Source organism: Salmo trutta, chromosome 20, assembly GCF_901001165.1.
Source record: "Salmo trutta chromosome 20, fSalTru1.1, whole genome shotgun sequence".
In the NCBI taxonomy this organism is placed as follows: Eukaryota; Metazoa; Chordata; class Actinopteri; order Salmoniformes; family Salmonidae; genus Salmo; species Salmo trutta.
In genome coordinates, this window is record NC_042976.1 from 23,625,841 (window position 1) to 23,651,134 (window position 25,294).

Here is a 25,294-nt window from a genome sequence, read left to right on the forward strand (position 1 = left end):
AAGGGGGTGTACCTAAAATACTGAGGTTGGAACAATACTGTGCAATTGTGAAAATAATGATGCCCCTTTAGTGTAAAAGTTGTTTGAAAAGACTGGTGACGTCAGCTATTTCTTTACTTTTCCTGTTGAAAAACAATATCCCACGTATAAATACAGTAATGTACACACTTAAAGGTAAACATTTTTTTAGGGGTAGCAAAATGCTATTTTTTAAGACTGAAATGCAAACTTCATGGAGTAGGCCGGATGGTGCGCTCCGATGTCATCGGTCTCCCACCTTGCTTGAGGAACAATAGAGGAGTAATAGAGAACTAAAAGGAAAGGCCCACCCCCCACCTGTGCCATGTCAGAGGACACCTGGATCACCAATCGAGATTTACCTTTATTAAGTAAATCAGGTGATACATGAGGTGAAAAGGAGACTGGAGCATGCCTTTACATTTTTTCTCTCTAAATGTGTGGATTATTGCTCTTTAGGCTTCCCTATTGGTAAATATAACAACTTTTATAGATATACTGTAACTTATTTAGATGATAGAACTTTTTCTAAATGACCAAATATTACATCAATTTACCTCAAAATCATTTCATTGGGGTGACTTAAAAAGTTAAGATGAGACATTACATTTTTAGTTGAACAAGAGTAGTGGCAGGCCAAGAAAGTAAAAAAATTATAAATAAATAGTATATATATTAATTGTCATGTTTATTCACAGTTAAATAATCTCGTAGGAAAAAGGATGGTGGTTTTGCTACTGATTCCAGGTCTCCTTTTTATATAAAATGGTTGACCTAAAATGTATGCTTAACTTTGATTTATTTGTCCTTTTCTAAATCATGTCTTAACCCAGAGCGGATATCAACTTCAACCAAACTGTGAGGACTGGAAACCCTCACCAGTTTACAACATCAGTAATCATTCATATTTTATAGCCTAACCATATACTTTCCCAGTTTAAATATACAATTATTCATTACGAGTACATTCAGTTATTCCCATGTACTACTTGTCCCCATCTGGCCTCATTCATTAATATGCCTTAGGAATAACACAGAACAATGACATTAGCATATAACCCTGGGTAAGAGATGAGCCAAATCTGAACCGGCACTTTATCCCAATATAGTGCAATATATGGGAAATAAGAGTACAAGTTCAGGCACAGCCTTGGTCATAGTAAATGAGATCCTCATGTCACAGTTGGTGCTAGTCCACTAAATTTGTAAATTCAAGTGCAAAGATAGCGGTTTGTAAATGATGTGACATGAAATACAACCATAGGACTACAGAGCAGGGCAGAGGTTTCAATTTGACCCAGTCATTGATATCCAGTACCCTTTCAGCATGTTTGGTTAACTTGAAAAAAAGCAGCCCCACATTGCAATAACATTGTATTTTCACAGCAAGTACATAATTACTATATACACACACACACACGGACCAATTACAGACTACATACCTAGATATTACCAGAGCATTCTTTGGTATGTAATCTTGATACATGGAAACAGGTGTGAATTGTTATAATTGTCGATTGACAACTCTACATTAGATCTTAAGTGAAATGTGTTATCACAGTCATAGTTCACTTCATTAACCATTTTAACCATGTATTCCGCATGGAGCGGATTATTACGAAGCTACAAATTCAGTCGTAAAAAACAATCAAAGTATTGAATGTGAGGCATTGAGGAATCATCACACCATCACCGGTCCAGTAACTAAACAGTTGAAAGAGCACTGGCTTGTTTTGCTGCTGTCAGCACTTGCTTCATTTCAAGTAGATTAATGATCATAAATAATATATGAAGACTTTTCAATAACTCCAGTTGATCAGATGAAAGTGAAGGCAGGTAGAGAGATGGCAGTAGCTGATGTGTCTTTATCTGATGCCAGACCAGCTGTGAAGGTAGGAGGTCCATCCTGAGCCTTTTGCTCCTCCCACTTCCTCCTCACCTGAAGCAGAAAGAGACCGGTTCAGAGACACAGGTAGGACACTACATTACCAACACACACAGTATTTACTATACACTATACCAGGGATCATCAACTAGATTCAGCCACGGGACAATGTTTTCTTGAGCGAATGGTCAGGGGGCCGGAACATAATTACAAATAATTAGTAGAACGCAAACTGATTGCAAGATGCCCAGACAGATATAATATTGGCCGTGGATAAGGAGTTTTCACCCCTGCCTGCCCCTTCTGGAAACCTCTTTCTTAAAGCTAAGGATCCAGATCACATTCTGCACATGTGTGACTTTATGCACACATACATTTTTCTAAGGTTGCTGCTGCCCCCCCCCCTTCACGTTTCACTCTTTACTCTTCTGAACCATGATGATATAGCCCATGTCTCATTTCTGAACAGTTTAAATAAAAACCCTGCAGCGATTTGAACGTACATTCCAAAACATATTATAAAGGCTACAACCTTCTCGGTCTGTCTGTTGCAATGGATATTGCAATTGCACAAGCAGGACTCAGTCCCTACACTTTGGATAAAAAATGATTAGCATTTTGTGTGATGTAGGCTAATCTTTATAGAGGTTGCCATATCGTAGTTCCTGAAAAAAAGAAGTGTACTTGACTGCCTGTCTGCCTCTTGCACAGCTTAGGAACTGTTTCAATGATGATGAAAAAACAAAGGCAGTCTAGGAGAGGGGGGAGCGGCAGCGGAGCACAGCAACTACATAGGCAGCGGAGTGGGCACTCAGCTATTGTAAAATGTGCAGAAATCTCCATATTTTTTGCCTGAGCAAATTGGGATACATAAACTCCTTATCTGTAGCCACTCCGTATAATATTTGACTAAAACATTATAATTTCAAACCTTGCTTACATTTGTATACGATCACATACACTGAGTGCACAAAACATTAGGAATACCTTCCTAATATTGAGTTTGCACCCGCTTTTGTCCTCAGAACAGCTTCAATTCATCGGAGCATGGACTACAAGGTCTCGAAAGCACTCCACAAGGATGCTGGCACACGTTGACTTCAATGCTTCCCACAGTTGCGTCAAGTTGGCTGGATGTCCTTGGGTGGTAGACCATTCTTGATACACATGGGAAACTGATGAGCGTGAAAACCCAGCAGCGTTGCAGTTCTTGACACACTCAAACCGGTGTGCCTGGAACATACTATCATACCCCATTTCAAAGGCACTTAAATCTTTTGTCTTTCCCATTCACCCTCTGAATGACACTCAAGGCTTAAAAATAATTATTTAACCCGTCTCCTCTTCATCTACACTGCTACAACACGGCAAGCGTTACCGGAGCGCCAAGTCTAGGACCAAAAGGCTTCTCAACAGCTTTTACCCCCAAGCCACAATAACAGGTAATCAAATGGCTACCCAGACTATTTGCATTGTGTCCCACCCAGCCCCCCCCAAGCCCTTTTTTACGCTGCTGCTACTCTCTGTTTATCATCTATGCATAGTCACTTTAACTATACCTACATGTACATATTACCTCAATCAGACCGACTAACCGGTGCCCCTGCACATTGACTCTGTACCGGTACCACCTGTATATAGCCTCGCTACTGTTATTGTCACGGTTTTTATTTCTTTACTTATATATTGTTCACCTAATACCTATTTCTTACGTAAAAATTGCACTGTTCATTAGAGCCTGTCAGTAAGCATTTCACTGTAAGGTCTACACCTGTTGTATTCGGCGCATGTGACAAATACACTTTGATTTGATTGAAGTCAATAAGAGGTCATAGCTTTCACCTGGTCAGTCTATATCAATGTTTTGTACACTTTGGAACAAATCACTTGGAGCTAATTTGCTGTGTTTTTACAGTCTTATGTCCAGCAATTCAAACATTTCTCAACAAATAAAATCAAGCGTGGGCTAAATTCAGTCCGCAGGCCACCAGTTGGGGTGCCCAGCACTAAACATTCCAATGTTAACCTCCAGGAAATATTGCAACTGCAACTTCACTCGACGTACTACTCACACTAAGAGATTGATAGGTGTGTGTGTGAGAGAGAGTATGTGTGTGTGCAGCGTGTGTGTGGGTGTGTCTGTTTATACAGTGTGTGTGTACCTACCCATTGCGATAGCAGCCAGTTTATTCTTCTCCTCAGGGCTGAGTTGTAACATGGTGTGCATGACGGGGAGCAGAGCCTGTCTCTCGCTGCCTGACCGCAGGAAGATAAACTGCAGGAGGACATTCTTCAGATACTCCAGGTTGGCTACACTCTTCTCTCTCTCATGGTTACGTTCCAGACGACGCACCTCAGACTTCAACAGCTACAGAAGAAAGAATGTGAGTGAGTGAGTGAGTGTGTGTGTACATACATTGACCTGTTCCATCAGAACAGCGTTGGTAGCCTCTGTCTGTGTGTGTGTGTGTGTGTGTGTACATACGTTGACCTGTTCCATCAGAACAGCGTTGGTAGCTTCTGTCTGTGTGTGTGTGTGTGTGTGTGTGAGAGTACATACATTGACCTGTTCCATCAGAACAGCGTTGGTAGCCTCTGTCTGTGTGTGTGTGTGTGTGTGTGTGTGTGTGAGAGAGAGAGTACATACGGTGACCTGTTCCATCAGAACAGCGTTGGTAGCCTCTGTCTGTCTGTGTGTGTGTGTGTGTGTGTGTGTGTGTGTGTGAGAGAGTACATACATTGACCTGTTCCATCAGAACAGCGTTGGTAGCCTCTGTCTGTGTGTGTGTGTGTGTGTGTGTGTGTGTGTGTGTGTGTGTGTGTGTGTGTGTGAGAGAGTACATACGGTGACCTGTTCCATCAGAACAGCGTTGGTAGCCTCTGTCTCATGCAGTAGCCTGTTCATGTGTTCCATACTGCGTGTAGCTGTGGTCAACTTCTGACTTAACTCCTCTTTAGTCGGCTCCACCTGCCACACAAACGGCTCTGAAACCAATCACACAAACAAATGCTCCTTTAGCAGACAGGTGTATTCAAAGACACAGCATCTCAAATACATGTCTCTTGTCGGAATAAAACCGAGTACAGTATGTAGCCATTGAACTCATGCATGGACACAAACTCATACCCTGTTTGGGGTCTGGGGAGGTGAGTAGATGCTCCAGTGAGGGTAGGGGGGTGTGTGGGGGGGACAGGGATTCTGTCTCAGTGGTCTCCATGCCCTCCCCCTCCTCTCTAGCCATGGACTGGAGGTCACTGAGGCCCAGGCCCAGCCCCCCCATCGCCCCCTGGTCTACAGTCCGGCGGTCCACCACTGGCTTACGACTGGTCTGGACTGGAGCTGGACGGTGGAGTGAGACCGGGGGGAGGGGACAGTGGAGAGAGAGTAAGACAACACATATCATCTCGTCAGGCAGAGTGCAACAATGTAATTCCCTACTTCACCATGAGAGGGTGCTGATGTGAAATCAAGAAGCATAGAGGGCTTGGATAAGTTCATGAACAGAGGATGATAAAAATAACAGTGCTGAAAAAGAGCAGACTTCATATTGGTAGGTGTGTGTGTGTGTGTGTGTGTGTGTGTGTGTGTGTGTGTGTGTGTGTGTGTGTATCTGTGTGAGAGAGAGAGACAGAGGTAGAGAAAGAAATAGGGCGGGTGTCTGATTGATGGACAGAGAGTGAGAGACGTGTGGGTAGAACCACCTGCAGCCTGCCCTGCTCTGCTCTTCACACCCTAGAGAACACCCACAGTGGTGGAGTCTCTCTGGAACCTCTTGACCCTAACTTGCACTTGAAGTTAACATCATTTTCACTTTAAGATTCAATCAAGTCTTAAAGCGTTTAAGGTTCAGTGCAGATGAAGGAAGAGAGACATAAAGCAGAAGTTATTTCTGATTATAAGAAGGGATCCAGCCTTGCTGTCTCTAGAAGTGCAACTGTGCCCAAATTGTGTGTTAGGGTGGCACTAACGACCAGGCTCTCCAGATGTCAGTGTGCTGATGCTACCCAGAGGGGCGGGCAGACCAGGCCTGGTTAAGGCTGGATGGGCTCTTTGTAGCCTTCACACCAACTAACACCTGGCCAGGCTGAGATGAAGGAAGTCCCCTCTCACTCAGCTCTCTCTCCCATCTTTAAACAGCTGCACTACCACACTAGATGAGTAAGATGAAAAGATAGATGGAGTGTGTGTTTACGCCGAGTGGCTCCAGAGGGCCCCTGTGTGGGAGGTGATATACAGTCAGCACCATAATTCATTGGACAGTGACCATTTCTTTGTTATTTTGGTTCTGTACTCTAGCACGTTGAGTTTGAAAGGATACAATGACAATGAGGGTGAAGTGCAGACTGTCAGCTTTACTTTGAGGGTATTTTCATACATATCAGATGAACCGTTTAGAAATTATAGAAGCTGTTGTACATAGTCCCCCCCATTTTCAGGCATCAAAAAACATTGGACAGTTTAACATAATGTAGAATAAAGTAATCATTGTTAATATTTGGTCACATATCCTTTGCATGCAATGACTGCTTGACGTCTGCGATGCATCGACATCACCAGACGCTGGGTATCTTCCCTGGTGATGCTCCTCCAGGCCTGTACTGCAGCCATCTTCAGTCTGCGATGCATCGACATCACCAGACGCTGGGTATCTTCCCTGGTGATGCTCTGCCAGGCCTGTACTGCAGCCATCTTCAGTCTGCGATGCATCGACATCACCAGACACTGGGTATCTTCCCTGGTGATGCTCTGCCAGGCCTGTACTGCAGCCATCTTCAGTCTGCGATGCATCGACATCACCAGACGCTGGGCATCTTCCCTAGTGATGCTCTGCCAGGCCTGTACTGCAGCCATCTTCAGTCTGCGATGCATCGACATCACCAGACGCTGGGTATCTTCCCTGGTGATGCTCCTCCAGGCCTGTCCTGCAGCCATCTTCAGTCTGCGATGCATCGACATCACCAGACGCTGGGTATCTTCCCTGGTGATGCTCTGCCAGGTCTGTACTGCAGCCATCTTCAGTCTGCGATGCATCGACATCCCCAGACGCTGGGTATCTTCCCTGGTGATGCTCTGCCAGGCCTGTACTGCAGCCATCTTCAGTCTGCGATGCATCGACATCCCCAGACGCTGGGCATCTTTCCTGGTGATGCTCTGCCAGGCCTGTACTGCAGCCATCTTCAGTCTGCGATGCATCGACATCACCAGACGCTGGGTATCTTCCCTGGTGATGCTCTGCCAGGTCTGTACTGCAGCCATCTTCAGTCTGCGATGCATCGACATCACCAGACGCTGGGTATCTTCCCTGGTGATGCTCTGCCAGGTCTGTACTGCAGCCATCTTCAGTCTGCGATGCATCGACATCACCAGACACTGGATATCTTCCCTGGTGATGCTCTGCCAGGCCTGTACTGCAGCCATCTTCAGTCTGCGATGCATCGACATCACCAGACACTGGATATCTTCCCTGGTGATGCTCTGCCAGGTCTGTACTGCAGCCATCTTCAGTCTGCGATGCATCGACATCCCCAGACGCTGGGCATCTTCCCTGGTGATGCTCTGCCAGGCCTGTACTGCAGCCATCTTCAGTTCCTGCTTGTTTCAGGGACTTATTGCCTTCAGTCTCCTCTTCAGCATGTAAAATGCATGTTCAATTGGATTCAGATCCGGTGATTGACTCAGCCAGTCAAGGATTTTCCACTTTTTGGCCGTCAAAAACCCCTTCGTTGCTCTAGCAGTATGTTTAGGGTCATTGTCTTGTTGCATGATGAAGTGCCATCCAATGAGTTTGGAGGCATTTGGTTTTATTTGAGCAGATCAAATATTTCTGTAGACTTCAGAATTCATTGTTCTACTTCTGTCTGCAGTCACATCATCGATGAAGACAAGTGAGCCTGTTTCACTGGCAGCCATACAGGCCCAAGCCATAACACCCCCTCCACCAAGCCATAACACCCCCTCCACCAAGCCATAACACCCCCTCCACCAAGCCATAACACCCCCTCCACCAAGCCATAACACCCCCGCCACCAAGCCATAACACCCCCTCCACCATGTTTCACGGATGAGGTGGTATGCTTTGGATCATGCGCATGTCTTTTTTTTCTCCACACTTTCCTCTTTCCATCACTCTGGTACATGTTAATCTTTGTCTCATCTGTCCACAATACTTTTTTCCAGAACTCTTGGGGCTCTTTTAGGTGCTTTTTAGAAAACTATAATCTCGCCTTTCTGTTCTTCAGGCTTATCAGTGGTTTGTATCTTGTAGTGTACCCTCTGTAGTCCTGCTGGTGTAGTCTTCTACGTATGGTAGACTGACACATCTACACCTGCATCCAGGAGAGTGTTTTGATCTGTTGGGCTGTTGTCAGGGGGGTTTTCTTCACCATAGAGAGTATTCTCCGGTCATCCACTACAGTGGTCTTCCTCAGTCTACCGGGTCTTTTGACATAATTGAATTCACCGGTTGTTTTTTTCTTGTTAATGACGACCCAAACTGTTGGCATGCCCAGGGTTTTTGCAATGTTCCTGATTGATTGATTTTCATTTCTGAGCCTTATGACGGCCAGCTTCATTTGCATCGACACTGCTGTCTTCCTCATGTTGTCTCACCCCAACAACAAGTCTAGAATCAATACTATTCATCAACAGCTCTCCTGCATTCACTAACGACACAAATTAATACACCTGCCTAACGACACACATCCGTGAAGACAATTCAACAAATACTTGTAGTACCTTAAAAATGGGGGGACCATGTACAAAAGGTGCTGTCATTTCTAAACGGTTCATCCGATATGTATGAAAATACCCTCAAATTAAAGCTGACAGTCTGCACTTCACCCTCATTGTCATTGTATTCTTTCAAACTCAAAGTGCTAGGGTGCAGAACCAAAATAACAAAAGAAATGGTCACTGTCCAATGAATTATGGTGCTCACTGTATAAGGTCTATCAGCTCTGCTCTCTCATGCTCAACTCACAACCCCTCTCTCTACTCTTCCCCTGGTCTCCATCCCCTTCTCACTCTCCGCTGGCTCTCTAACCCAACACTCACCCCTTCCTCTCTTTTCCTCTCCAGAACCGCACTCTATTCTTTCCCACTCTCAACCCAATCCTCAGCCTCTCTGGTCTTACCGGTCTGGCTCTGCAATGTGAACAGTTGGTTCTCCAGCCTGGTCATCTGGTTCTGCAGGGTCTCTACTGTAGTTCTGTGTTCGTCCTGAAGGTGGCGGATCTGCTCCCGGAACCCTGAGCGTTGGGCGTCGGCCTGGGAGGTAAGTTGACCCACCGTCTGGGCCAGCTCTGTCCGCAGCGACATACTCTCCGCCTGGAGAGACAGGAGTCTGGAGGAAGATAAAGGAGAGATGGGAAATGTTAGCCCGCTGAGCTAAAGACATGAGCTCTGGGAGCTAATACAAGTCTTCAGGCAAGGCTACTCCTACTCCACACACCGCTCTCTGAGTTCAGCCTCTTTAGCGATGGTCTCCTGCAGTATCTTGTTGTGTCGTTCCAGCAGTGTGTCGTGTTCCATCTGGAGCTGTTGGAACTCTGCAGTGCTCACCGCCAGACTCTGCTGACTGTCCTGCAGCTTGGCTTTATACTGGTCCACCATGGACTCCATCTGCTCTCTGTCACACACATTATCATCATATAACACACATCAAATGTGTCACCATATAACACACACACACACACACACACAGTATCTGTAGCTATACCTCTCCTGTTTGGTGGCGTGTCCGTCACTCTGGGCCGAACTCTTGTTCTTCTGCTGTTTGAGGACATTGTGAACTCTGACCTTATAGCTGTCAAACTCAGTAGTGACAAATGACAGCTCAGCCTGGAAACAGAATACACACCACACATTGATTGAAGTTGTAATTAATTAAAATCCTTAAACTGTTTGTAAGCACACATATTACGTGGTACCGGTCTCTCTATTTTCACCCTGAAGTGTAATTAGGTGTGTTTCTGCAGATCAGCAGCTATAAATATGACGGTGTATAGCAGGGGTAGGCAACTACATTCAGCATCGAGACAATTTATGTCAGAGCAAATGGTCGCGGGGCTGGAAGATACAGTGCCAAAGTGGAATTATGTTTACAAATGAATAACAAATGAAAAGCTGAAATGTCTTGAGTCAATAAGTATTCAACCCCTTTGTTATGGCAAGACTAAATAAGTTGAGGAGTAGAAATTTGCTTAACAACTCACAATAAGTTGCATGGACTCACTCTGTGTGCAATAATGTTTAACATGATTTTTGAATGACTACCTCATCTCTGTACCCCACATATACAATTATCTGTAAGGACCCTGAGCTGAGTAGTGAATTTCAAACACAGATTCAACCATAAAGACCAGGGAGGTTTTCCAATGCCTCGCAAAGAAGGGCACCTATTGGTAGATAAGCAAACATTTAAAAAGCAGGCATCAAATATATCTCTTTGAGCATGGTGAAGTTATTAATGACACTTTGGATGGCTTATCAACACACCCAATCACTAGAAAGATACAGGCGTCCTTCCTAACTCGGTTGTTGGAGGAAGGAAACCACTGAAGGATTTCACCATGAGGCCAATGGTGACTTTAAAACAGTTACAGAGTTTAATGGCTGTGATAGGAGAAAACTGAGGATGGATCAACAATATTGTAGTTACTCCACAATACTAACCTAAATGACAGAGTGAAAAGGAAGCCTCTACAGAATAAAAAAATATTCTAAAACATACATCCTGTTTGCAACAAGGCACTAAAGTAATACTGCAAAAAATGTGGCAAAGCAATTCACTTTTTGTCCTGAATATGAAGTGTTATATTTGGGGCAAATCCAATACAAACACATTACAGAGTATCACTCTCCATATTTTCAAGCAAAGTGGTGGCTGCATAATGTTATGGGTATGCTTGTAATAGTTAAGGACAGGGGAATTTTTCAGGATAAAAAGAAACAGAATGGAGGCAAAATCCGAGAGGTAAAATGGGAGATGAATTCACCTTTCAGCAGGAAATCCTGGGAGATTAATTCAACTTTCAGCAGGACAATAACCTAAAACCCAAATCTCACTGGAGTTGCTTACCAAGAAGACAGTGAATACTCCTCAGTGGCTGAGTTACAGGTGTGACTTAAATCTACTTGAAAATCTATGGCAAGACCTGATCAACAACCAATTTGACAGAGCTTGAATTATTTAGAAAATAATAAAAATGGGCAAATGTTGCATAATCCAGGTGAGGAAAACTCTTAGAGACTTACCCAGAAAGACTCACAGCTGTAATCGCTGCCAAAGGTGCTTCTACAAAGTATTGACTCAGGGGTGTGAATACTTATGTAAATTAGATATTTCTGTATTTAATTTTATAAAAATTAACAAAAATGTCTAAAAACATGTTTTCACTTTAACATTATTGGGGTTTGTCTGTAGATAGGTGAGAGAAAAAAAACATATTTAAGTCATTTTGAATTCAGGCAACAAAATGTGGAATAAGTCAAGGAGTATAAATACTTTCTGCAGGCACTGTAATTATAATCCGGGTATCCTGGAAGGATATTGATCTCATTCCGTCAGTAGAGGATGCCTGGTTGTTCTTTAAAAGTGCTCTCCTCACCATCTTAAAATAAGCATGCCCCATTAAAAAAAATGTAGAACCAGGAACAGATATAGTCCTTGGTTCACTCCAGACCTGTCTGCCCTTGACCAGCACAAAAACATCCTGTGGCGTACTGCATTAGCATCAAATAGCCCCCGTGATATGCAACTTTTCAGGGAAGTTAGGAACCAATATACACAGGCAGTTAGGAAAGCAAAGGCTAGCTTTTTCAAACAGAAATTTGCATCCTGTAGCACAAACTCCAAAAGGTTCTGGGACACTAAAGTCCATGGAGAATTAGAGCACCTCCTCCCAGCTGCCCACTGCACTGAGGCTAGGAAACACTGTCACTACCGAAAAATCCACTATAATTTAGAATTTCAATAAGCATTTTTCTACGGCTGACCATGCTTTCCACCTGGCTACCCCTACCCCGGTCAACTGCCCGGCACCCTCCACAGCAACCCGCCAAAGCCCCCACCATTTCTCCTTCACCCAAATCCAAACAGCTGATGTTCTGAAAGAGCTGCAAAATCTGGACCCCTACAAATCAGCCGGGTTAGACAATCTGGACCCTCTCTAAAATTATCCGCCGCAATTGTTGCAACCCCTATTACTAGCCTGTTCAACCTCTCTTTCGTATCGTCTGAGATCCCCAAAGATTGGAAAGCTGCTGCGGTCATCCCCCTCTTCAAAGGGGGAGACACTAGACCCAAACTGCTACAGACCTGTATCTATCCCACCCTGCCTTTCTAAGGTCTTCGAAAACCAAGTTAAACAGCTCACCGACCATTTCGAATCCCACCGTACCTTCTCCGCTATGCAATCTGGTTTTTGAGCTGGTCATGGGTGCACCTCAGCCACGATCAAGGTCCTAAACGACATCATAACCTCTATGGGGGTGCCACAGGGTTCAATTCTCGGGCCGACTCTTTACTCTGTATACATCAATGATGTCGCTCTTGCTGCTGGTGATTCTCAGACGACACCATTTTGTATACTTCTGGCCCCTCTTTGGCTACTATTAACTAACCTCCAGACGAGCTTCAATGCCATACAACTCTCCTTCCGTGGCCTCCAAATGCAAGTAAAACCAAATGCATGCTCTTCAACCGATCGCTGTCCGCACCTGCCCGCCTGTCTAGCATCACTACTCTGGACGCTTCTGACTTAGAATATGTAGACAACTACAAATACCTACGTGTCTGGTTAGACTGTAAACTCTCCTTCCAGACTCACATTAAGCATCTCCAATCCAAAGTTATATCTAGAATCAACTTCCCATTTCGCAACAAAGCATCATTCACTCATGCTGCCAAACATACCCTCGTAAAACTGACTATCCTACCGATCCTTGACTTCGGCAATGTCATTTACAAAATAGCCTCCAACACTCTACTCAGCAAATTGGATGCAGTCTATCACAGTGCCATCCATTTTGTCACCAAAGCCCCATATAGTACCCACCACTGCGACCTGTATGCTCTCGTTGGCTGGCCCTCGCTTCATATTCGTCGCCAAACCCACTGGCTCCAGGTCATTTATAAGTCTCTGCTAGGTAAAGCCCCGCCTTATCTCAGCTCACGGGTCACCATAGCAGCACACCCGTAGCACGCGCTCCAGCAGGTATATTTCACTGGTCACCCCCAAAGCCAATTCCTCTTTCGGCCGCCTTTTCTTCCAGTTCTCTGCTGCCAATGACGAACAAATTGCAAAATTTTTTTTTTTTAAATCACTGAAGCTGGAGACTCATATCTCCCTCACTAGCTTTAAGCACCAGCTGTCAGAGCAGCTTACAGATAGATCATTGTACCTGTACACAGCCCATCTGTAAATAGCCCATCCAACTACCTCATCCCCATATTGTTATTTATTTTTTTGCTCCTTTGCACCCCGGTATCTCTACTTGCACATTCATCTTCTGCACATCTATCACTCCAGTGTTTAATTGCTAAATTGTAATTATTTCGCCACTATGGCCTATTTATTGCCTTACCTCCCTAATCTTACCTCATTTGCACACACTGTATATAGACTTTTCTATTGTGTTATTGACTGTACGTTTGTTTATTCCATGTGTAACTGTGTTGATGTTTGTGTCACACGGCTTTGCTTTATCTTGTCCAGGTCGCAGTTGTAAATGAGAACTTGTTCTCAACTAGCCTACTTGGTTAAATAAAGGTGAAATAAGATTTAAAAAATAATGTGTACACTGCAAATTGACCACAACTAAGCCCAAAAAGAGATTGTATCAAAAAAATTTTTTAAATAGATAAAATAATTTCATATCTTGATTGCATTGAGATCACGTCAATTGTTTTTTGTTATTTTTTTGCTGAATTCCTGGTGATTTTACAGTCTTTTTTTCCCTCCCGCAAACAAAACCCCCCCAAAACATTTTGGGCCTGCCTATTGCCAACCCCTGCTGTATACTGTATGTGTGTGTGTGAGTGAATGATTATATATTGTAATGAATAATACAGTGTTAGTGTGTAGGTCCCAGAGGTAGACAACCCAGCAGCATTTCCTCTACCGTGAAGCCAGACCGTACCGTTCATTATCACCCACTAGACCCCAGGGAAATAATAACATTTGGTTTCAACCATTTAGAAAAGCTGCACACTCAAACTCTACTGATGGGAAATCCATGAAGCCATTTCTACTGACTGAGCTGGGCTAAAAGAGGGTATGGAGAGGGGTTGAGCTAGGTCCAGACAGAGGTGGAGAGAGGGAGAGTGGTTGAGCTTGGTCCAGACAGAGGTGGAGAGAGGGAGAGGGGTTGAGCTAGGTCCAGACAGAGGTGGAGAGTGGGAGAGGGGTTGAGCTAGGTCCAGACAGAGGTGGAGAGAGGGAGAGGGGTTGAGCTAGGTCCAGACAGAGGTGGAGAGAGGGAGAGGGGTTGAGCTTGGTCCAGACAGAGGTGGAGAGAGGGAGAGGGGTTGAGCTAGGTCCAGACAGAGGTGGAGAGAGGGAGAGGGGTTGAGCTAGGTCCAGACAGAGGTGGAGAGAGGGAGAGGGGTTGAGCTAGGTCCAGACAGAGGTGGAGAGAGGGAGAGGGGTTGAGCTAGGTCCAGACAGAGGTGGAGAGAGGGAGAGGGGTTGAGCTAGGTCCAGACAGAGGTGGAGAGAGGGAGAGGGGTTGAGCTAGGTCCAGACAGAGGTGGAGAGAGGGAGAGGGGTTGAGCTAGGTCCAGACAGAGGTGGAGAGAGGGAGAGGGGTTGAGCTAGGTCCAGACAGAGGTGGAGAGAGGGAGAGGGGTTGAGCTAGGTCCAGACAGAGGTGGAGAGAGGGAGAGGGGTTGAGCTAGGTCCAGACAGAGGTGGAGAGAGGGAGAGGGGTTGAGCTTGGTCCAGACAGAGGTGGAGAGAGGGAGAGTGGTTGAGCTTGGTCCAGACAGAGGTGGAGAGAGGGAGAGAGGGAGATGGGTTGAGCTAGGTCCAGACAGAGGTGGAGAGAGGGAGATGGGTTGAGCTTGGTCCAGACAGAGGTGGAGAGAGGGAGATGGGTTGAGCTAGGTCCAGACAGAGGTGGAGAGAGGGAGAGGGGTTGAGCTAGGTCCAGACAGAGGTGGAGAGAGGGAGATGGGTTGAGCTAGGTCCAGACAGAGGTGGAGAGAGGGAGAGGGGTTGAGCTAGGTCCAGACAGAGGTGGAGAGAGGGAGAGGGGTTGAGCTAGGTCCAGACAGAGGTGGAGAGAGGGAGAGGGGTTGAGCTAGGTCCAGACAGAGGTGGAGAGAGGGAGAGGGGTTGAGCTAGGTCCAGACAGAGGTGGAGAGAGGGAGAGGGGTTGAGCTAGGTCCAGACAGAGGTGGAGAGAGGGAGAGGGGTTGAGCTAGGTCCAGACAGAGGTGGAGAGAGGGAGAGGGGTTGAGCTTGGTCCAGACAGAGGTGGAGAGAGGGAGAGTGGTTGAGCTTGGTCCAGACAGAGGTGGAGAGAGGGAGAGAGGGAGATGGGTTGAGCTAGGTCCAGACAGAGGTGGAGAGAGGGAGATGGGTTGAGCTTGGTCCAGACAGAGGTGGAGAGAGGGAGATGGGTTGAGCTAGGTCCAGACAGAGGTGGAGAGAGGGAGAGGGGTTGAGCTAGGTCCAGACAGAGGTGGAGAGTGGGAGAGGGGTTGAGCTAGGTCCAGACAGAGGTGGAGAGAGGGAGAGTGGTTGAGCTTGGTCCAGACAGAGGTGGAGAGAGGGAGATGGGTTGAGCTAGGTCCAGACAGAGGTGGAGAGAGGGAGAGGGGTTGAGCTAGGTCCAGACAGAGGTGGAGAGTGGGAGAGGGGTTGAGCTAGGTCCAGACAGAGGTGGAGAGAGGGAGAGTGGTTGAGCTAGGTCCAGACAGAGGTGGATAGAGGGAGAGGGGTTGAGCTAGGTCCGGACAGAGGTGGAGAGAGGGAGAGGGGTTGAGCTAGGTCCGGACAGAGGTGGAGAGAGGAGAGTGGGAGAGGGGTTGAGCTAGGTCCAGACAGAGGTGGAGAGAGGAGAGTGGGAGAGGGGTTGAGCTTGGTCCAGACAGAGGTGGAGAGTGGGAGAGGGGTTGAGCTAGGTCCAGACAGAGGTGGAGAGAGGGAGAGAGGAGAGTGGGAGAGGGGTTGAGCTTGGTCCAGACAGAGGTGGAGAGAGGGAGAGGGGTTGAGCTAGGTCCAGACAGAGGTGGAGAGAGGGAGATGGGTTGAGCTAGGTCCAGACAGAGGTGGAGAGAGGGAGAGAGGAGAGAGGGAGATGGGGTTGAGGGTAGAGAGGGGGGGAGAGAGAGGTAGAATGGAGAGAGAGGATGAGATGAGAGAGAGAAAAAACAAATGTGTGCATGTTCGTGTGTGCTTACGTTCGTGTGTGTGTGTGTGTGTATATACCTTGGCAGTGTTGGCCTCCTGCTGCAGTGAGGTCAGTCTGTGTTGCAGGGAGCTGCTTGTTCTCTGCTGTTGTTCTGTCAGAGTCCTCAGCTGCTCCTGCAGCCGGTGGCACTCCCCAGACAGGTCACAGCACTGGATCTTACTGTTCTCTAGCTGCTGTTGGTGGGTCTCCAGGTCTCCCTTCAGAGAGGCCAGGGTCATCATCTGAGAGGCTTCCTGCACAAACACACACACACTACAATGGAAGTGTTTCTAAGGCAACACCAACTAGACTACTACAATGTATTAACGTAACCTAACACTGTCAACACTCATTATAGTAATACAGTAGTGACGTCACACACAGGGGAACACAACACTGTGATCCCTGGAGTCTGACCTGGCGCTTGGCGTCCGCCAGGTCTTTCTTGGTTTTCACCAGCAGCTGTTTCATCTTGGTGCTCTTGTCCTCCCCCTGGTCCAGCTGGGACTTCAGACCCTCTGGAGGATCACACAGGTTTCAGGAATTAAATAATACAGAAATGCATTGAAGGACATCATTATAATGAATGAAACCCATTATAGAAACAAAGGATTTTGATCTACTGTAACCTGATTTAGTTCCGTTTTAGTAGGTTAGTTGTAAGAGAACTATGTCAGTTACATTTTACTTTTTTTTGTACATTTTTAGTCATTTAGCAGACGCTCTTATCCAGAGCGACTTACAGTAGTGAATGCATACATTTCATTTCTGTGCTGGCGGCCCGTGGGAATCGAACCCACAACCCTGGCGCTGCAAACACCATGCTCTACCAACTGAGCCACACGGAAGGCGAACGGTAGTGATTGGTGTGATAAGTGTCCTGTGTGGCTCAGTTGGTAGAGCATGGCTGCTCCGGGGTTGTGGGTTCGATTCCCACAGGGGACCAGTATGAAAAAAAAGTATTCAAATGTACACACTCACTAAGTCGCTCTGGATAAGAGCATCTGCTAAATGACTCAAATGTAGAAATGTCTGCGTACCAATCTCCTGGTTGAGTGTTTCCTCTTTCTGAGTGTGTGTGTGTATCTGTGTTTTCAGCTCCTCCACACACACGTCTTTCTCTGACAGTTTGGTGTTGAGTTCTTTGACCAGGCGTTCATAGTCCGCCATCTCCATGTCCAACAACGTGCTCTGCTGGGCCTCCTGGACAAAAACACACCCATTCACAACGGATACACACCGCACCACACACTCAATCATGTTTCTACACACATCTTATTATGAGTAATGGAAAAGCAGCTTCCAGTGCTTGAGGGGAAAATGTTATTTTGACATCGTTCTAGAGTCAGCGTTGTTTTGTAGGACTAGAGGCAACACAACACACAACTCTCAGTGAGGGTTAGAAGGGCGGGCTTCACCAGCTCTTTATTTGAGTGGCCATGCTGTCTGTCTGTGTATATATATATATGTGTGTGTGTGTGTGTGTGTGTGTATATATGTATATGTATATATATATATATATATATATATATATATATATATATATATATATATATATATATATATATATATATATATATATATATATATATATATATGTGTGTGTGTGTGTGTGTGTGTGTACCTTGCGTAGCTGCTCCAGCTCCTGTGCAGTCTGCTGAGACTGCTGCTTCTGTCTGCGGAGCTGAACTGTCAACTCCTCTACCTCCTTCTGCAACGACGACAGCTCCTGGAGAGACAAACACAGTTAACATAGTACACACACACACCACACCACACCACACCACACCACACACCTACCTTTGTCTTTTGTTCCTTCAGTAGTCTCTCAGCCTGATGGTCTCTGTTCAGGGTGTCTGTCTGCCTGTGTAGCTCTGCTGTCTGTCCTTCCATCTGTCTCACCGTGCTCCTCAGAGTCTCCATCCCAGTCATCAGGTCCTCTCTCTCCGACCACAGCCGCTCATGCTGAACACACAGAAAAACACACATTTAAGAAAACTTCACTGTTCTTGACAATCACCGGTCCCTTTGGCCATATAATCAGCCAGCAAGGGACATAGAAAACTCTTCAACATATCTAACAAAGACATCCAGGCAAGTCTCAGACACTGTTCAGACACTTGAGTTTCTCTGTCTGTACTTCCAGTCTGCATTGTCCCAGGGGAGCTGTCAGCTCATACAGCCATGACCAGCATCTTCCTCAGTAGACACAACGCTACAACAGCAGATGGAACCAGACGCTGGTTTATTTACACACACTCCATTACTCCACTAGAAAAACTATTAGGAGATGATAATCATTACAAGTGGAATGGAAATAATTCACAAATGGACAGTTTATATTTGTACTGAGGGGGAAATTGTCAGTCTGGTTGAGCATGCTGGAAGACTGAGCATGGTGTGGGACTGTGTGTGTGTGTGTGTGTTACCTGTTGTACAGCGGTGTTGAGTTGTTTGGTCAGCTCTGAGATCTGTTTCTCAGCTCCCTCCACCTTCTCTCTCTCCTTATCCAGCTGCTCTGTCTGCCTGTCGTAGTCCAGCTGTAAGTTCTGTAACACACACACACAAATGTAATATTAAACACATTCATTATTGAGTAGGCATCGAGGCATTCGGTTTAATGCAGAATAACACCTACTACATCAAGCTTCCTGTTCTACACAGTGACAGGTTATCCATCCATTCAGGTCTGGAACAAAACTCTCATTAAACTGGGCAGAGTGATTTGATCTCTAATGGCTTACAAAGCCAATTCATAAAGACAACCGTCTGAGCCCATTTAATGTGGCTGTTGTGCATTACTAACTGAAACAAACAGAAAGCTCCTTATTGAGCACACACACTTAGCAACAACAGCACTGGCCAACAATCTAGGGAAAATGCCACTGCATTATTTGCATAAACAATCTCTTCAGATTTGTACCAACAGCTTATTAATAAGCAATTCACTATTGATTTCTGTGTTATTCATTCCGTATTAGGTAGAGACGCAGTGAGGGGTCAAGGCTAGGTATCAGGGGCGATGTTTCCCTACCAATACATAGGGGTCAGGGCTAGGTATCAGGGGCGATGTTTCCCTACCAATACATAGGGGTCAGGGCTAGGTATCAGGGGCGATGTTTCCCTACCAATACATAGGGGTCAGGGGGAGTAGTACCTTGTATCCCTCTGCTCCATGGATGATGTCTTTCATTGAGCTGGTCACTCTCTCTCTCTCAGCCTTCAACACCTCCACTTCCTCCTTCAGAGACACAGCCTCTTTCCTGCTGGTGTCCAGCTCCTTCCTGGCTTTCACAGCCACAGCCTTGATCTTATTCATCCTCTCATCCTTCTCTTTGCTTTCCTTCTCCAGCAGGGCTGCGATGAAGGGATGGAATCAAGAGGACACAGAGACTTCATCACACACAGATCATTGGCAGTATCAGAATCCCTTAAGGATTGGCACTTTGTATCTGTCATTCTTATATGAGCTTAATAAATCATCTAGAAAAAACAAGCATGTCACTGTTAGTACTGCTGATCTGTGTTTACTGGTCATAGTATCCCAGTTCCCTGTTCTGGACCTCTCCATTACAGTAGTAATTAGGAACGTACCGATTTTCTCAGTGAACTCACTGGCTGTGTTCTCCTCTGAGACAGCGGAGGCTGTAGACTGGTGGGGGGAGAGAGAGGGAGGGAGAGACAGGGAGGTGGAGGGAGAGGAAAAGTCAGTCTGTAGAACTAATGAAAAATACCTCAGCACTCACTGTAACAAACTATAGCTCGAGGCAAAAAAATATATATTTTTTTTATCCATTAAAGTTGAAGACACCGACAGAAGAAGCACTCACCTGTAGGACAGCCATCTCACTCTTCAGCTGGGATATGACCTTGTCCTTTTCTGTTAGCTGCTGTTGTAGCGCTCTCCTCCCCTCTTGTTTTTCCTCCTCCTCTCTCTCCGTCTCTCCTCCCACCTTCTGCTCCCTCTCTTTGTCTGCCAGTGTCTCTGTAGCGTTGCTGACCTGGGCCAATAGTTCCTGGTTCTCTGTTCTCATCTTCTCATTGGCCAGTTTCATCTCTCCCAGGTCTCTCTGTAGAGCTTCAGTATCTCCCACCAGCTCCCCCAGATTACACTTCAGGAGGTTCCTCTCCTTCTCCAGCTCCTCTACACAAGCCTGCAGCTCCTCCACCTCCTCCCCTGGGCTCCCCTGCACCTCCCCTAGGCTGCTCTTCAGCAGGCTCCTCTCCTTCTCCAACTCCTCTATACGAGCCTGTAGCTCAGCCACCTTTTCTCTTTGGCCTTGCCTCCCCTCCACCTCCCTCTCCTCCCTCAGCCTCACCACCTCCATCTCTCTCTCCTGCAGTGCTGACAGTGTTTGGTCTCTCTCTGTGCTGACCACATTGAGTGAATCCTCCAACTCCTGAACAGCACTCTCCTTCATCTGTAGCTGAGAGAGGATCTCCCCATTCTGCTTGCTCAGATCCTCCACTGAAGCCTTTAGCTCGAGGGCTAACGCTGTCTGCTCCTCAAGAGAGGCCTTTAGCTCAGAGGCTAACACAGTCTTCTCCTCCAGAGTGGTATTAAACTCGAGAGCTAATTCTGTCTTCTCCTGCAGAGATGTCTGCAGCTGCTCCTTCAGCCCCTCGGCAGCCTGTGTCTGCTCCAAGAAGCTCTCCAGTCTCTTCTCCAGGCCCTGGGCCTTCTCCAACAGGCTGTCTCTGTCTTCATTCAGCACTCTTAACTTCTCCACCAGACTCTCTCTCTCCTCAGTTAGCCCTCTGACTCTCTCCTGTAGCTCCTGGATCGCTGACGCCCCCTGTTCCTTCATAGCTTCATATTGTCTGACGAAGTCCCCGGTCCTCTGGCCTAGCTCAGTCTCCAGGCCTCTCAGGATGTCTCTGGTGTGTTCGCACTCAGCCACCGCCTGACCCCTCTCCCTGGCTAGGTACTCACATTCATCCACTGCCTGGCGCCTCTCTTTGGCTAGAGACTCAAATTCACCCACCGCCTGGGTATTCTCTCTAGCTAAGGTCTCACACTGGGTCCTCAGCGTCTGGACCTCTAGGATCAATCTCTGCTGTTCTTCCAGGGTAAAACTCTGGTGGTCTGTGTCAGGGAAAGGGCTGGACAAGCTCTGTCTGGGACTGGAGGGGCTAGCAGAGCGGGCAGGCATGCTGTACTCTGGTTCTCTCTGTGGCCCACTCTGCTGGAGCTGAGTGAGGGCTGGAACCTCCTGAAGATCACACTTGGGGGTTGCCGGGATCAGAGGGTCTCGGTAAGGGGTCATATTCAGGTCAGGGGTCACACCCTCCCGGGTCATCAGCAACTCATCGATCTTAAACTCTAGCTCCTCCTTCTCTGTCTGAAACTCCTCCCTCATCCTCTCAAGCTCCACCTCCAGTTGAGTCTTCACATTGCCCAAGAAGGTCAGTTCGTCTTGCAGCATTGTATTCTGGGATTGCAGGTCCTCCAAGGCGGATCGGAGCTGTCCAGTCTCTGTCTCTCCATCACTGGCATCAATCTGACTTAAACCAGACAGCTCCAACATCCTGGCTATTCCTGAGCTGCGGCCGCTAGGCTCCTCCTCTTCCTCTTGCACATCCTGCAGGAAGCTGTTATAACAAGAAGAGGAAGAAAATTGGATTAATTAAGCACTTTTTAAAGTAGCTCAAAGCGTTTTACTGTACAGTATGTGACTCATCTCATGTCATCCAACACCAATGTATAGCAGTAGGACCCACCTGTCTTTGAGAGCGAGCTGCTCACTGAGCTCCTCTTGGAGGAGTAGCAGTCTCTCTCTCTCCATCTCAAAGTCCTCCTCCAGAGATCTCAGCTCCTCTTCATGTTGCATGCTATGCTGGGCCAACTCTTCTCGTAGGTTCTCTACTTCCTGCTGAGCCTAAAAGAAAAAGAAACACACAGTGTATTGCAACACTTAGACCAGAAGGTCTTTGTCAGCTGTCGGCTTATAACCCTGTGAAGGTATTTATTTTGTGAAATGTTTTGGACACTGCTTTTAAACTAACCTCTGTCTGCGCCCTCTGGTGGTCCTCCTGCAGTGCTGCAGCCTCCAGGGCGCTTCGCTCCACCACTGCAGCTAGCTCCGTCTGCAGACTCAGGATCTGCGACTCCAGGCTGTGACTAACAGCTTCTACATTGTCGTTTGTATCTTCCTTTTCTCTTTCCCTATGCTTTTCTTTCTCTCTTTCACTCTCCTTCTCGTCTTTCTCTCTCAGAAGCCTCTGAAAGAATTCGACTTCTTCTTTATGTTTGGCCTGGGATACGTGCATGGTCTTCTCAAAAGTGGCCATCTTTTTCTGGTGGGCTTCCTTGGCCTGGTTCAACTCTCCCTGCAGGGTGGCCAGTTTTCTTACTGCATCCTGGTCATATTCAACAGAAAACAAAGTTAGAACTGGAACAAAAGACTGAACACCATGCAGCTATCCAGGACTAGGGTAGGTGACCACTGGTCTGGCCTACACAGACAGATAACATGGTCTACTACAGTTCACCTGTTCCCGCTGCGTGACCTTCTCATTCTCCTTCCGCAGTAACACTGCACTCTGCTGGGTCTCAGCCTTCTCCAGCAGCAAGGCACTCATCCTCTCAGTCAGCTCCTGGGAGAACAGAATACCACAGAATTCAACAGAATAGAATGGAAAACACATTACATACAAACACTCCCAAAGCACTTCAGCAGCAGCTTATTCATTTTCTCATGTAACAATTTAAGACCACAAACCTGTATGACGGAGTCGTCTGAATTGCCTGTTGGTTGAGACTTGAGGGTGTCAACTTCCTTCTCCAAATCTGAAAAAAATGTTGGGAAGTAGAAAGGACAAAAATTATTACAAAATAAATCCTACTACTTTATTGATATTATAAACCATCACAACATTGAATAGTAAACCAATGGTTGACCCTTTTTATGGTCTCCATGCACACTCCACAGGACTCTACACACACCGACACTCCAACTCACAAATAACATGCACACACATTTATACTGACTCTATACACACATATACAATCATAATTTACACTGCTGCTACTGTTTATTATATATCCTGATGCCTAGTCACCTTACCCCTATACATATCTACCTCTATCACTCCAGTATCCCTGCACCTTGTAAATATGGTATTGGAACTGACCCTGTATATAGCTTCTTAATTTCTTGTGTTCTTTTTATTTCTCTTTCTTGTGTGTTTTTGTTCTACCTTATGTTATTGTTAGTGCTACATTGATATTGATTATGAAATTGTTGGGTTTAGAGCTGGTAAGAAAGGCATTTCACTGTACTTGTGCACATCAAATTACACCTTGAATCTAAACAGTGTATGACAGGTGCATCATGTACCTGCACATTTGGACTTCATCTTCTGGATGGCAGCCATCTGCTTCTTGGCAAACTTAATGAGGTCATCCTTGGACAATGTGTCCAACTTCATAGAGGTAACAGTAAGACAAAGGTACCAAACAGTGAGACAGAGGTACCAAACAGTGAGACATAGATGTAGCAAACAGTGAGACATAGATGTAGCAAACAGTGGGACATAGATGTAGCAAACAGTGAGACATAGATGTAGCAAACAGTGAGACATAGATGTAGCAAACAGTGAGACATATAATGCATTATTTTAGGGTCTCAGTACTAGTCTTTCGATATTATAAAGTTGTCAAAAGTATGAGCACAAAGGCCAATCAATTCATGTGTACATGACATTTCAAAATACTGTAAGACTGATAAAGGAAGAATGGGGTGGTGGTGGGTAGGATAGTATTTCTGAGAACTCGGGAGTGCTGCACCTTTGATTTTCCTGCACCTGAAGGTGGTGAGGCCACAGACTCTGGGCCAGTGTCCTGCTGTTGTGGAAAACAAACAATTACATAAAACAGGATATACCGGTATGACGTACACACACCAATCTCACATTTGCAGCCTAGGCAAACACTACAAAAGCGATGAGTAGGTATCACGTAGCTAATCTCATCTAGATAGCCAGCTTTGCCTTTGGTGATACCGAAGCATGTGAATACTTCTGGATAAGGAAACAGTTGGCTAGCTGTCCATGGCTAACATTGCCCTTATAGCTAGTTAGACCAGTAGGTCTATGACTTAACTATCATGTCATGTTAGCAGTTGTGTAGTATCGCATATTATTTTAAATGGCGATTTAGTTGTCATTATTATTATGTTAGCTAGCTAGCTACACTAACGTTAGCGAAACCTGCTACTAGCCAGCTAGACGTGCTAACAACAATCACTTAACGTTACATGTCGACCAAACTTACCTCCATCATGATCGAAGCAATGTAACTAACCAATCGCTAACGGAATCGGTAGTCAGTGTAGCTGAATATCTGCTATATGTTACTGAATTGTACGATTTGAAAACTAAAGCATTTCACTATTTTGATGATCTCCAACGCTAAGCTTCAATTCATTTCCGACTTCGTCAAACAACGTCTGTACGTACGTACGTCACAGCGAACGTAATCGATAGTGCCTGTCAGACTTCAGATCGTCTAACAGTAAAAACGGCAGATTTTTGTTGTTGTTTCAAAGTAACATTAATTATTTATACACTGCACTAGGAATTTCCAGGTGAACAAAAGAGAAGAGCAGTCGCAGATAGTCAATTATAACTCAATGGGGTTCATTACAAGAGGCAACCTCCAACACAGACGCAGAGAAAACGTCTAGCTGTTTATTTTCTTCTTCTGTGGGCTTTCTGGCGGACAATAACCCAGAAAGGTGTATTGCCACCATCAACTGGACTCATTGAAACCAAAACAAGGTGCCAACCACACTATATGAAGAAGTTTAAGGAAAACATCAACTCAAATTGCTCTTTTTGTAATGACCACCCAGAAACAGTGTTGCATCTTTTTATGGCATTGTATTCATGTAAGAAAACTGTGGCAAGACATCAGTAGATTTATAATTGAACACTTTTATGAAGGTCTCTGTATTGATTTGTTGTTCATTTAAAAAAGAAACCAAAACCAG

At 45.8% G+C, this 25,294-nt stretch overlaps 1 protein-coding gene across 1 annotated transcript; it reads right to left on the reverse strand.

Annotated features, from left to right (window-relative positions):
* Window positions 1-570: 570 nt before the first annotated feature.
* LOC115155735 (GRIP and coiled-coil domain-containing protein 2-like) lies at window positions 571-24,760 on the reverse strand. The gene is made up of 23 exons (XM_029702641.1): window positions 24,577-24,760; window positions 24,091-24,147; window positions 23,642-23,726; window positions 23,024-23,091; window positions 22,794-22,898; window positions 22,308-22,661; window positions 22,023-22,180; window positions 20,132-21,893; window positions 19,896-19,953; window positions 19,459-19,658; window positions 18,731-18,850; window positions 18,102-18,266; window positions 17,926-18,030; window positions 17,342-17,504; window positions 16,719-16,819; window positions 16,340-16,555; window positions 9,622-9,743; window positions 9,355-9,531; window positions 9,038-9,246; window positions 5,031-5,243; window positions 4,749-4,888; window positions 4,070-4,271; window positions 571-1,957 (listed from the first exon to the last, which is right to left on the reverse strand). Exons 1-23 carry the CDS (start codon window positions 24,583-24,585, stop codon window positions 1,884-1,886), a joined length of 4,863 nt encoding a protein of 1,620 aa, XP_029558501.1. The 5' UTR covers window positions 24,586-24,760; the 3' UTR covers window positions 571-1,883.
* Between the last annotated feature and the right edge of the window lie 534 nt (window positions 24,761-25,294).